A 15,125-nucleotide genomic window follows, 5' to 3' on the forward strand; every position below is an offset into this window, starting at 1 on the left:
GGATATATATGGACTAGGTATAGTATTAAGTGCGGTTAATGTTTCGAACTATTTTTCTACAAAATTAAGTTTCGTAGCAGTTTTTATACATGTTATATTGTTTTTAATAAATTTAATGTTAAATACAAAAAAAGGAAAGTATTTTTAGCGGCGACCTGTAAGTATTAGTGGCGACAGATCTTTTGCGGCGACAGTAAGCATTATCAGTGATATAGCATTGGCGGCGACATATGAAGCATTTGCAGCGAGACCAACAATGACGACCTATTGGCGACGACAGATCGCCGCTAAAAGCTTTAGCGACGACATATCTACGTTTTAGCGACGACGCATGTCGCTGCTAATGATCGTGTTTCTTGTAGTGTGCATTCTTCATGCGAGGATGAATATCGAATCAGTTCTATCATATAGAAAGGTTAAAAAATCGAATGCAACCCAAAATAAATTGCTTGTCATGGTCCTTATATGTTATGTTTGGATGGTCTGGTTGCACATAAATGGATTTGCCTTCGACGAGAAAAGGATAAAGGACGAAAATATATTGTTCAAAACTCTTTCCGGTGAACCGACAATAGATGTATAGGGTCAAAAGTTAGAGCTTCGAAATCAGATGGGGTCTAGGCGTCAACTCACTATCTACACAAAACCCATGTTTTAAAACCCGGGTCGATCCGGCCGGTTCAACCGGTTGGACCGTGACCCAGAAGGCGGGTCAAATTAGACCGGTTTTTTGTAAAAATACCCCGAGTGGTGTATGGAGTAATATTGCTAAGCCAGTTAGGTCTATAGAATTGTTTCAAATAGACTGGAATTTTTGCCCTCATATATACCTAGGTCGGAAGTCAAGATTTTGTTCCAGAGAGACTTGAAAGAGTTAAAAATAGTTTATTGGGTGATAGACTTTCCATAAATGGATTCTCAGGGATGTGGAGATCCGAGATCCGAACCAACAGGTCCTGAAAAATTGAATGAATTGTGGCAGCTTTACATCGATATTGGGAATCTGAATACTGCCGAAAAAAATCCAAATTTGGATTCAGGTTCAATCTTAATCCTAGCGGTGAACACACGGTGAACTTAATGAGAAAGCTATTGGAGTAAAAAATGATGTCACACAAAGGGGTGACAATCGAGTGGCCAAAGACAATCCCATTGAAAGTGTGTTGTTTCATTTGGAGGGATGTGCTATGAAGAATTCCAGTGGCTGAATTGAAACTCTAGCTAAAAGGGGAGTAAACATTTCCAGTTCATTATGCGCTTTATGTGACAAAGAAATTGAATCAGTCAAACACCTGCTCATCACCTGTGATTATTCTAAACAGCACAATCTTACTGTCATTCACATGGTGCAAGCATAGAGACAACGGTGGCTGTGGAATTTGGGTTGAATGGTGTGCCTTGCCTTTTAGTCAACTTGTATCTTAACATTTTCATGAACTTGTATTTTTCTTTTGTTCCTTCTGTTTCTTGTACTTTGGCCTCGTTGTAGCTTCTTGCTATATGGGTGCCCTTTCTTTTTATTTTAATATATATTTGCTGTTTCTAAAAAAGAAAATGACAAAGGAGGTATGGAGTGAGTGGTTGTCTAATGCTTCAATATTGTTTTATCTTATGTTGGTAGACGTATCCCGATCATCTCTACTGTCTACTTTAGGCTTGGTGTAGTTTGTTTTACGTTTTATGCTGAAGCTGGTGAAGGAGGGCCATGTTTAGCCTTATTTCTCTTTCAAATTCTCGGTTCTTGGGTGCTGACTACATGTTCTTTCAATAAGCTCACTGCTACCTAGTGGGTATTTTCAATTAATAAAATCTATGCTGTTTAATTGCAAAGTCAAGAATTGCAAATCTATTGTTTGTGATGTACAACTCTCGTCATTACTTTGGATTAGGAGTAGAGTAAAAGATACTAAAAACTTAATATGGGATATCGTGTTTAGTACAATCATCCCGAACTGAATTGTAACACAATCTAAGTTGTTTACTTTTAGAGCCTCGCTAACATTTTCAATAAAGTCGGTTTTGTTAAAAATATATGTATAATAAAATAAAATCTATGATAAAAAGTAGAGATATTCTTCTTCTACGATCTTTTACACTTTTAGAGAAATGAAACCCTAGCTTAAATATATAATTAGATTAGATAGAATACATAGACAAATCACCCACATCATCATTCATACTACTCACCAAAATACATAACACATGCACTATATATATATATATATATATATATATATATATATATATATATATATATATATATATATATATATATATATATATATATATATATATATATATATATATATATATATATATATATATATATATATATATTGGATGATGAAGATTTATCATTTGCATATTGATAATCTTCCAAATTAAGATTTATCATTTGTTGGATGATGAAGCCCACGATTCTGTAATATAAGAAGTAAAGATGATAAGTTATATATATATATATATATATATATATATATATATATATATATATATATATATATATATATATATATATATATATAGGTTCAGGTTCATTTGAGACCATTCTAATTTTGTGAGACCGTGAGACCAAATCTAAAAATAATTTTAAAATGCAAAATAAATGGAAAAATCCAAAAATTCTTTTTTTAAATATTATTTTCGGAACTTGAATTAACTAAAAAAAATAAAAAAAATTCTGTTTTTTTTTTAAAAATACGTGAAATATTGTAAATAGAATATTACACTGACATATTTTAAAAAATAATTTTAAAATGCAAAATAAATGGAAAAATCTAAAAATTCTTTTTTTAAATATTATTTTCGGAACTTGAATTAACTAAAAAAATAAAAAAAAATAAAAAAAATTCTATATTTTTTGAAAAATATGTGAAATATTCTAAATAGAATATTACATTGTACATATTCTAAAAATAATTTTAAAATGCAAAATAAATGGAAAAATCAAAAAATTCTTTTTTTAAATATTATTTTCGGAACATGAATTAACTAAAAAAAATAATAAAAAATAAAAAAATGCGTCTCACGGTCTCACAAAATATAGGTGGTCTCAAATGAACCTAACCCTATATATATATATATATATATATATATATATATATATATATATATATATATATATATATATATATATATATATGGGAAAAGTGAATATACTCTTAAGTGTATATAAGCTTAGGTACCCAAACTCACTATAATTAGTTGTTTTGTTTGATATATTCATTATAATGTTATTAAACTTCAACCTTAACTTGATTTACTTTGAAGATTTTCGAAATTTCACTATTGTTTTCCTCTTATATCACTTCTTTTTGCCGAACACCTATTAGGCTATGTATATTAGAGTTTAAAATGAAAATTATGTAAGAGGAAGATAAATATGAAATTTATAAAAATCTTAGAAGTAAATCAAGTTAGAAGTTGAATTATAAGAACATTGAACAATTATAATGTACACATATGATACAAAACAACATAGTATTGTGAGTTTGGATAGCTAAACTTATATACCCTTAAGGGTATATTCACTTCTCTCTCTCTCTCTCTCTCTATATATATATATATATATATATATATATATATATATATATATATATATATATATATATATATATATATATATATATATATAATTTAATGATGTTCGAGTTGCATTAAAACAAAATCTTTGCTTCTGTAATGGTGAAAGAAAGTTTTGTTATTTTTTATAAATAAAGTTTGAACTACTATTTAGTATGTATGCTAATTGTTTCTTACACAATGAAATTATTATGTTTGAGTTTCAATAAAATAAAATTTTTGCTTTAATTCTATAATGCTTAATAAAAATTTTGCATTTTTATAAAAAAATGAACTTTTATTTTGCAAGCTAATTCTTTCTTGAACCATGAAATATATCGAACGATGCATTAAAGAACTATATTTAGATTCTTTGAATAGTTTTGGATCGACCAGAAATATACTTATAAAAGTCGGTCCCTAATGAAATTACGATGGAAGTAGTTATATATATATATATATATATATATATATATATATATATATATATATATATATATATATATATATATATATATATATATATATATATATATATATATATATATATATATATATATATATATATATATATATATACTTTTTTTTTTTTCAATGAAACATAAAATTTCAATATACATTTTGTTTTTCGTGTAATTTATCCTATACTCCTTCTCAAACGATAATTATAATAATATATAGCGACCTTTCAGTTATATTTGAGAACTTGCAGTTTTTTCTACCATTATTAATATTAAGTGCACATAAATAAACTATTAAGCGATATTTTTTTCCCCCAAAAAGCTACTTAATTTTTGTCTGTCTCCTCAAGAAAAACTGAAAATATAATGCAAAACTAATCTGATCTTCAATGTCGTAGTCGTTATGTTTCATAAAGCGAAATGACTTGTAATTAAATAGAAAACTTATCTGTTTTTCATGCCATTGAAAATATAATTATTTGATTAATTCGCGGAATTAAAGCAAAAAATTAACATACCTCATCAAGGTTAGCTTGGTGGTGGTTATTCTCCAACATCAACCCAAAATGAATATGAGGGAAATGTGCCCACTGCATACATAAATCGTGTAATGTCATAAGAGAATTTGTGTCATTAAATCCACTTAGTACTTTACATGTATTCTCAAAAGAAACAACATAGAAATTAATAGAAACTGGAACTCATATATTTTCCATAAATATTTTTTTGTAACTAAAATCTAAATCCACAAAACAAACAACATAGATATACGTGACATCCATATATATTTTCCATGAATTATTGTGAAATTAGATACCTTCTATTTTTTAATGAGATTTTCTAATCTGTGTGTTAATGACATGTATAAAAAGTATTAATAATGAAAAATATTACTATAATTAAATGCAAAATATATTTATTATGTAAATTATTAATACATTTCACATTTAATTATTGTAATATTCCTTATAATTAATGTATTTATATTTAATTATGATAATATATGTCACATTTATTACAATTAATAATATTTTAATCCAATTGTTACTATAATATGGGTATGATGATAGATAAGAATAAAATTTAAAAGGATATTTAATTTCTCAATAAAGATTTTAAGTAAAATCTGAATCCTTTTAAGGGACAACTAAAAAGGAAAATTAATTGCAATTTAATACTAGAAAGGATTTAGTTCATTTTTGTTCATTTAACTTTTGATTTTGTGATCATTTGGTTATTTAATTTTTTTAAGTTTTAAAATGTCATCTAAATTTTGGCTTTTGTGCTCATTTAGTTATCTAACTTTTGGCTTGGTCATTTAACTTTTGGATTTATGCTCATTTATTCACTTAACTTTAAAAATTGTGCTCATTCAGTCAGTAAAATTTTAAAATAAAGCTATAAAAAGGAGCATAATTTTAAAAGTTAAGTGATTAAATGATCACAAACCCAAAAATTAAGTGACCAAATCAAAAATTAGGTGACTAAATGAGCATAAAGCCAAAGGTTTGATGACTATTTAAAATTTAAAATGAATTAAATAACCAAATGAATGTAAAATCAAAAGTTAAGTAACTAAAAATAACCTGAACCCTATTAGAAAATCTGGAGGATTTGATTAACCATTCTAATTAGCCCAAATATAAAATTAAAAATTGCAAATACATAGTACATTTTTTATGACGTTTTATGGTATAAAAGATTCAATGTAAGGCTATCGGATGGGAGTACAAACCACACGAAGGGTGTGGTGCAAATGTGTCCAGCGTGAACAACATTATGGGTGAGTGTCGTCAACATCATTGTTATTTGGCAAGGTTGGAACCGTGCTCATTCACTCCACTCTCTCTCTCTCTCTCTCTCTCTCTCATGGCGTAATGGCACTGAGATCACACCCTTTCTCCGGCGTGACGACTCCGGATAGCCTAACTCATATAGATTTGATTTTTTTTTTTTTTCCAAAATAGAATTACTTAGTGATAATATGCGTATACTTACATTCTTAGCAGCAGTACTAAAAGCTTCTTTATGGCTGATATCTGGATTATTGGCTTTTATCCTTTGAATTTCTTCTCTGCATTTGCAACAATATTTCACTTGTTCAAGACATTGAACATAAAAATGCAAATTTTTTTCTTAGCTATTTACATTTTCTTTATAAAATAGTCATTGTTCTTTTTATTTTAGAAAGTCAATAGTTTGTAACTTCAATATATTTATACATGAATACATAGTATGACATATAATCATAATTGTCGACTCGTAACTTGAAATCTTAAAATCTTGACTTGTGACTTTACTTGACCGAATCATGAATAAAATCGTTTTAATTCGAGTCAGACTTTAAATCATATGTTTTTTACAAATCAGAAACAAAACTAAGTCACTGTATGACTCGCATTAGCTTTCAAATGATTCGACTCGTACGAGTTTGATAAGTATATATGCATATAATATTCTTGTCAATGTAAAAAAGAAATATAGTTCTTGTCAACTTAAATAAGTAACAACATATTTCACGTTCAAATTGTAGAGAAAGATGTAGTTTTGTATTGCAATTATTACTGAATTGATTTGTTTTAAGTGTCTTTAAGTTGACGAATGTATTTTCTTTAAATAACCAATTTATATTTTCTTATATATCTCATGTTGAATAAGACACTATCTCTTTCCAATTTTAGACTTTTTTCCCATATATAGATTTTAAATATGTTTACGAAATTAGTTTAATTTACACGTTTGTTTTTCTACTACTTTTTAAAGATTTTTAACAAGTTTTTTCAAAAAATTTCTTAATATTTTTTAATTTCTTTTACCATATTTTTATAAATTTATGTGAAAAAGTTAATACTTGTTATAATTATTTATAAAAAAAACACAATAAACTTATTTTACATTTCTAATACAACGTTTAAACTTAAGTTGTAACATTTTAAATTTTTTACACTATCATAAAATTTTAATACAACTACTTTTATACATGAATATTTGGTAAATTGTTTTAAAAATTTAAAACTTTTTAATACATTTTAATTAAAAGTTTATAAACTTTTTACTATCGTGTTTTTCTTTACACTTTCATACGACTTATCTTTAACGAAAGTATTTTAATAGTTATAAAATTATTAAAAAAAAAAAAACTTATAAAAGGTTATAAAACATTCTAAAAATGTTGTAGAAAGGTTTATAAATTTACTAAGTGTAAGAAAGTTACACAAAAGGTTATATAAGAGTATAAAAGTAAAAATTAAAAACGTTGTAAGAAAGGTTTAAAACATTTAAAAATATTTGATTTAAATGCATTTGTATGAAAATTGTATGAAAGTGTAAAAAACAGTTAAAAATTTATAGCCCAAGTTTAAAATGCTTTAATATTAAAAAAACAAGTTAGTAAATATCTATAATAGTTAGTAAATGTTTTTATACATAGTTACAAATTTAGTATAGATAGATTTAAAAAATACTTATAAAAAAATCTTAAATAAGATTGTAAAAAAATATAATTTTAAAGTTGTAGAAAAATAAATTTATGACCAACTCGTTATATATTTTTTAAATTCATAAAAAAAATTAAATTCTTGTTCAAAATAATTAGAAAGAGAGCGACCTTTTAAACCTGAGATATCAAGGTATACAAAAAACATGAGCTGATTACCATTTAAAAGAATAAAATATATTTGTTGTCAACTTGAGACATTTCAAAAGTTTTTTTTTTTTTTCCGAAATTCGATGATAACCTTTTGTTTTGCTACATATGAAAGTATTCTAAGAGGGATATGAGTTTTGATCATTACTTTATGAAGCGATTATACAACGAAGGAACACGTTGCTTCTTCTCCTGAGCTGGAAAGAAATGAATAACGGTGAACATTAAATTTTTTTTAGAAGAAAATATGTGACAATATTGTGCATGCGTGTGTGTATATATATATATATATATATATATATATATATATATATATATATATATATATATATATATATATATATGGAAAAGTGAATATACCCTTAAGGGTATATAAACTTAGGTACCCAAACCCACTATAATACAATGTTTTGTTTAATATATTCATTATAATGTTTTTAAACTTCAACCCTTAATTTGATTTACTTTAAACATTTCCTAAATTTCACCATTATCTTCCTCTTACATCACAAATTTTTGTCAAACACTACTAAAATATATATATTATAGTTAAAAGTGAAAAATATGTAAGAGGACAATAAATGTGAAATTTATAAAAAATTTCGAAGTAAATCAAGTTAGAAGTTGAATTATAAGAACATTGAACAATTACAATGTATATATGACACAAAACGACGTAATATAGTAAGTTTGGGTATCTAAACTTATATACCCTTAAGGGTATATTCACTTTTCCCATATATATATATATATATATATATATATATATATATATATATATATATATATATATATATATATATATATATATATATATATATATATATATATATATATATATATATATATAAGGTGATGATCAATAGAGAACCATGAAACTAATTTTTTTTTTCAACTTTTAGAACTTGTTTTTTATTAAAAAAAAAAAAAAAAAAAAAAAAAAAAAAAAAAACCTTACTACAGAAATTCATAACTTTCTATTCTTTTTCCAATAAAATCAAATTCGATTTTTTTAGGCCAAATTCACAATGTGAATCTGGATTCACACGGTGACTCCGAAAAATATTTTTTACATTCACAATATTAATATATGAATTTAGATATTTTAAATTTTTTTTTCAATAAATAATAAACTATAGAAATTGAAAAAAAGATTTGGTCATATATATATATATATATATATATATATATATATATATATATATATATATATATATATATATATATATATATATATATATATATATATATATATATATATATCACATAAGAAAAATGGAATACAAGAAATAAACTCACAACGATTATTGGTCTCTTGGGTACCGATAGCTTGAGTGGGGCATGACCTTATAGTCATCGGCAAGTTTTTGTTATAGTCAGATAAAATTCCCAAATCTACCCGATAATTTGGGGCAATATGGTTGAGTTCTTGCTGAAATAATTACAAATGCAAAACTCAAGGTTGATAACTGTTTAAACAATGTAAATAAGTGGATATAAAGAAATGTAAATTAAAAAGGAAGCAAGACACAGATAGGAGTGTGTGAAAGGATATAAAGGGTTGCAAAAAAACTCAAATGATTTCTATAGTAGTAAGGGAAAAATGACTTAGAACCATAACCAAGAATTGCACAAAGAAATACAACTGGACTTGTGTACATATATTACCAACAAAATATAACAATAATCATTTAACTTTATATTTTATTTAGAAAATATCATTGTGTTACCGGTAACAATAAGTCAACCGACACAAGACATGCCACACGATTGTTGATGCGAATTTTGTTTTATTGTTTATTATCTACATATTATATTATTAAACATATTGCGTATATCTATTACCACTAAACTTTTTTTTGACCTATTTTACCATAAATTTTATATAACTATTCAAAAGATACATATTATTACATACATATAAAGTATTTTTTTTTTTTAAACTATAACTATAATTATATGATTTACTTTTGAAAACCATAGTCCAGTCATGTAATATACGTTATTATAAATATATAAATACTTAATTATTCCAACTATGGTGTGCCTATACTACATGATTTGACTTGTACATTAACTATAAGTAAAATAATGCATAATTTAGTATTTATGTATTCAGCCATTTAAATGTAATAATAAATACTACTTTACCAATATATGGTTTTCAAATGTTCAAATATATATATATATATATATATATATATATATATATATATATATATATATATATATATATATATATATATATATATATATATATATATATATATATATAAACACACACATATTAAATGTATGTCCGCGCAAAGCAAAGACGATAAATAGCTCTTTTGACGAATAGTTTTTTACGAGAAAATATTTATTAAATTTTATTACTAGTTATTTTGTAATAAAAAATTGCTTTTTTTTTAATTACAATATTTATGTTTTCAACTTACATTAATATTTTCTGCTTATATATTTGATGTAAATAAATTATTATCAATATCTATTTTAATAAGTGTAAAATAATATATATAGATGAATTTAATATATGAAAATTGTCATTTTGTTCAAATTAAATTTTAATAACCTTAATTCGGATCTTCAAAATTTTTGACAAATATTAATGATTTGGTTATACATAATTGATTTGTACCAAAAACTTTCTATCTTATATCTCTTAAAATTGAAGATATGATTAATATGTTTAATATATATATATATATATATATATATATATATATATATATATATATATATATATATATATATATGTTATATTATTACAGATCATCTTGGTGGTTCATCGGGTAAGCTTTGGACACCAAATACGGGAGGTCAGAAGCTCAAATCTTAAAGGGTGCGGTCCATGGGTTACTAGGAGAAAAGAGTGCGATGCAATCCTAAAACAAATTGTTTATTATCATTTACTGTCCAAGATGAGAGCCTCCCCAAACATCGTAATATCGGGGAGCCGCAAAGGGTGGTAGGGAATCCATTTTTATGTAATAATATGTATTTTTTTATGTACCAAAAAAAAAGTTTAATTGTTGATAATCTATTATTACTATTATTACATTACTGGTAATATAACAATATTTTTTTAATAAAAGGTAACTTTTAATGATTTTATTATACACTAGTTGGTTGATAATACATGGATACAACAAAATTGAATAACAATTTTGTATAGTTTTTATAAATTTTTCCTATCTAGCGGTAATTCAATTAATGGATCATATGCTTGAATTTAAGTACAATAAAAGAATGGGTTCAGGTCATAAATGAATAAACATTTTTTTGCTTTTGCAAAACACTATTGTCATAAAAATATAATATTAAATAGGTTACAAATTATTAATTTTTATTTACAAAATACTGTTAAAATAATTGAATACGACTTTGTTTTATAGATCTTTAATTACATGCTTACCTTCTAATAGCATTTTTTTTTAAATAAATTGTGTTTAGTGAAAAAAAAAAACAACAACAATACAGGCAGGCAGGCAACAACAACAAAGTTTGTTACCCTTTTATATAATAGTTTGGGGAAAACAAAAATGTTAAAAAGTTCTTAATGAGAATAAAACATAAGAAACCTTCAAGAAACGCTTATGAAATTAAGTGAAAAATGTGTGTTTCTTTGCATTTTTATTGATTTTAAAAGAAAACATTAATAGGTTTTTGTTTTATTTTTGCTGAAAAGAAGAAAAATAAGAGCACGGGATAAGAAACTGGAAATGAATACATGGACTTTATAGAAAATAAATTACTAGAGAGGGTATGTCATTACCTTCCTCGATAAAGATAACCAAAAACCAACCTAATGACTAAAATACAAAGGAGTGGGCTATGACAATAACCCTAGAGACAAAACATCCAAACCCCCCAAAAAAGCCAATCAATTTTCTTGTTAATGAATTATTCATATGTGAAAAGACGTTTATGCCCCTCACCTGATGATGAGAAGAAGATGAATCTTGGAAACTGGAAGTTGAACCAGCTGAGAGAGATTGATGAAAAGCAGCAGCCATCCCCACATTCACTGGCCACATATTTGTGCAGTTTCCACATCTCACTGTCACTGTATCATACAAGCTGCTGCATGGAACACTCACCTGAACCATTTTTTTTTTCCAAAATCATCATTACGCATTTTAGAAACGACTAAAAAACAACAAATATTATTAGGTTTGGTTACTATAGAAGTTAGAGAAAACTAGGGTTCCAACATTCATACAAGCATACGTATATACCATTCTATTATCACGAACTAACAATTCAAGAATTTAATACAGATAACTTAGGGATTCCTTAGCTAGTAGTCTAGTATCTAGTTCAGTTACAACTGGGTAAAGTCGTTAAGTTAATTGCCTCTCTCGTATCTCTCTTTGAGTTATAAATCCCAAAACAAATTAGGGTTTTCGATATTTTTAAAGAAAGAGAAGGACGAAAGGAATTTTGCACCTTGTAAATATTCATGGGATAGCTATCACCAAAGTGAATCCATCATGGTAATATTATGTTTTTCGGGTCGGGTTGAAGAGTCTAAGAAATAACATCAAAACCCTACTTTCTTTTTTCAGTAAAGAAGCGAAAATTAAAGTGCTACCAGTTGCATCTAATGAACAGAACTTCGGAACTCATGCATTCAAGAAGATCAGTTTGGGGTTAGAGGACCCCTTTCTTTCTATTATAATTGTGGCAATTGAGTTGGTTTAGATATAGAAAATATATACATGCTCTCAAAGCGTTACAATAAAATGGTTTTTACTTTTTTCTCCCAGTACATGCAACTAGTCCTTGTTTCTGTGTGTCTGTGAACGTCAGTGTGTCATGTATACTTCGTCTGACTGTTAACAGAAAAAGATTCAAGAAAAAAGCCTTAAACGATGGAGACTTAACCTTCTGATCAGTCTGTATGTTTCTGAGTTCTCAAAGTGGAAAAAGAAAACTCCACTGTTAAATCAAATGACTCACATCATTGTTTTTGTTCATATACTTCAAGAATACACAAAACATATACACGCATACATCAAGAGAGAGAGAGAGAGAGAGAGAGAGAGAGAGAGAGAGAGAGAGAGAGAGAGAGAGAGAGAGAGAGAGAGAGAGAGAGAGAGAGAGAGAGAGAGAGAGAGAGAGAGAGAGAGTACAGCGAGAACAATATTGCAGAAGTTGCAATGGATGTAACAAAGCTGCTCAGAAACTGCTGCCGCCGCTGCTACATCTGTGCAGGTGCTGCTGGTGCTTGACATAACTTTGATCAATAGAGAACGATTGTGTCTGTGTGTGTTTTGTTTGCTTCAAGTTAGGGCATGAACAGACTTGGTGCACTTTCTATCTTCTTTCTATATATAGAAGATAATGCGTTTATTTATTAAAAATTATTTTTTAGCTGTTGAAAAATAGAAAGATAATGTCTTAATTAATAAATAAAATAAAATAAACTGTTATTTTAGTTGTAATATAATAAAAAAAATTTGTTTAGAATACATTGAAAGAACACAAAGTGTGAACGCTCATTCACGGATGAAAGTCATGAAAGATATTCTCCTAATTCTCTTTTAATTTCGTAGGGCTAAGCTAGTATATTTATGCATATATAAAAACTTATAAGTTACATATAACTTTGTTGAACAATTATATTATTAATGTATTATAGATGTATCATATAAATTCAAATTAGTTGTGAGACTCATGTATTAGAGTTAATTTAAAAAAAAATACAAAGATCTAAATATTTAAGAACTTTAAATTTATAAGAAAATAAGAAAAATAATAAATTATTATAATGAAAATATTTTTTTATCTTTTAAATTTAAATAAGTAAACAAAAAAACTAATGAGTTTTAATTTTGAGAATTTTAAAATTAAAAGATAAATTCAATAATTACAATGATATCCATTTATTACTATATTTATAGTAATTATTACATTAAAATATTATGTGAAATTTAAAAAAATATAAAACCTATAAAATAGCACGTGGAAAAAAAATTAATTCAAAATAACTACAAAATAACATTTGACAAATTAAATAAAAGTATGACAAGTGATAAGAACCTTCATTTCTAGAATATATTGTTTTTCTCAGTATGTTTTGTACATACCAAACAATATATATATATATATATATATATATATATATATATATATATATATATATATATATATATATATATATATATATATATATATATATATATATATATATATATATATATATACACGTGCTAAAAAATAATTATGGTCGTAAAATGGACCTAATATGAACAGTATCCACAGAATTAGGAAAACTGGATTATGAATCAATTACCATCTTGATCTAATTGAATAGATCAATATTATGTTGTAATATGCGATCTTTACTATTAGTTTTCTCTAGTTTTAGTATTTTATAATTAACTAAATTATTAAATAAGTTTATTTAAAAAATTAAATATAAAATTTTAACAATTTAAAAAGTTTGAATTTATAAGAAAAATGAAAAAAAATTTGAATTATTAAAATTAATGAGGCTTTAATGTATTGAATACATTACATATATAAACAATTTTTAATAAATATCTTTTATATATATATATATATATATATATATATATATATATATATATATATATATATATATATATATTAACATACATATTAAATATGAAATTTTAATTTAATAAAATGAAAAATACAATAAAATGACAAGTGGAAAATAAAAAATTAAAAAATTCTAGAAAATGTTATGTGTCCAAATGAAGGAGAAGATGGCATGTGGAAAAAAGTTCTTTATTTATTAAGGAGAATGCTTTACAATCTTTTTATTCTCTTATTTTGGGGTGTAGGTGAGACAAGCCAACTCGCGAGAAACTCGAGACCAACTCGGAAAATACTCGAAATCGACTCGACCTTAATCGAGCCGGGCTCGAGCTAGAGCTACTCGAGTACCTTATCGAGTCGAGTTCGAGTACAAAAATACTTAGCTCGTAAGGCTCGCAAGGTTAGTCGAGCTTAGTATAATTTACATATATGTCATTTCTTTATAATTGTTCATTTATAAGATATATATCATTTCTTTATAATTATTCATTTATGACATATATGGTGGATATTATATTGATATTCGGTAATTAAAAGTGGTTTTTTTGATCATTTGGAAATTTACCTGTGGAATGTTTAATATTTCATACTCAATTTAGTGATTTTGATTTTTTTTTTAAATTTTAATCAAGCCAAGCCGAGCCGAGCTTGAGACTGTCGAGTATTTTACGAGCTCGAGCTCGAACTTAAAATCAAGGCTCGAGTCGAGTTCGAGCCGAGTTTCGAGCTCGAGTATTTTAGTCGAGCCGAGTTTCGAGCTTGGTAGTATTCGGCTCGATTCGGCTCGTTTACACCGCTACTCTTATTGTATTTTCCTTTACAAATAGCTCGGTAGAGATAAGACTGTATCCATCACACCACGATTTTATGAGATATGTGTATTGTTC

The 15,125-nt window shown here is 25.9% G+C and overlaps 1 protein-coding gene across 3 annotated transcripts; it reads right to left on the reverse strand.

Annotated features, from left to right (window-relative positions):
* Positions 1–2,321: 2,321 nt before the first annotated feature.
* On the reverse strand, positions 2,322–12,999 carry LOC145005049 (axial regulator YABBY 5-like). 3 transcript variants are annotated; one of them, XM_078964093.1, is made up of 7 exons: positions 12,804–12,999; positions 11,607–11,768; positions 8,968–9,100; positions 7,817–7,865; positions 6,021–6,096; positions 4,541–4,612; positions 2,322–2,420 (listed from the first exon to the last, which is right to left on the reverse strand). In XM_078964093.1, the coding sequence occupies exons 1-7, from the start codon at positions 12,903–12,905 to the stop codon at positions 2,382–2,384; spliced, it is 633 nt and encodes a 210-aa protein (XP_078820219.1). In that variant the 5' UTR covers positions 12,906–12,999; the 3' UTR covers positions 2,322–2,381. The 3 variants fall into 3 exon arrangements, with proteins under 3 accessions (XP_078820219.1, XP_078820221.1, XP_078820220.1); XM_078964095.1 differs by lacking the exon at positions 12,804–12,999 and adding an exon at positions 12,263–12,343; XM_078964094.1 differs by lacking the exon at positions 12,804–12,999 and adding an exon at positions 12,118–12,256.
* Between the last annotated feature and the right edge of the window lie 2,126 nt (positions 13,000–15,125).

The sequence above is a fragment of the Lactuca saligna genome, chromosome 7, assembly GCF_052625555.1.
Source record: "Lactuca saligna cultivar CGN05327 chromosome 7, ASM5262555v1, whole genome shotgun sequence".
NCBI lineage: Eukaryota > Viridiplantae > Streptophyta > Magnoliopsida > Asterales > Asteraceae > Lactuca > Lactuca saligna.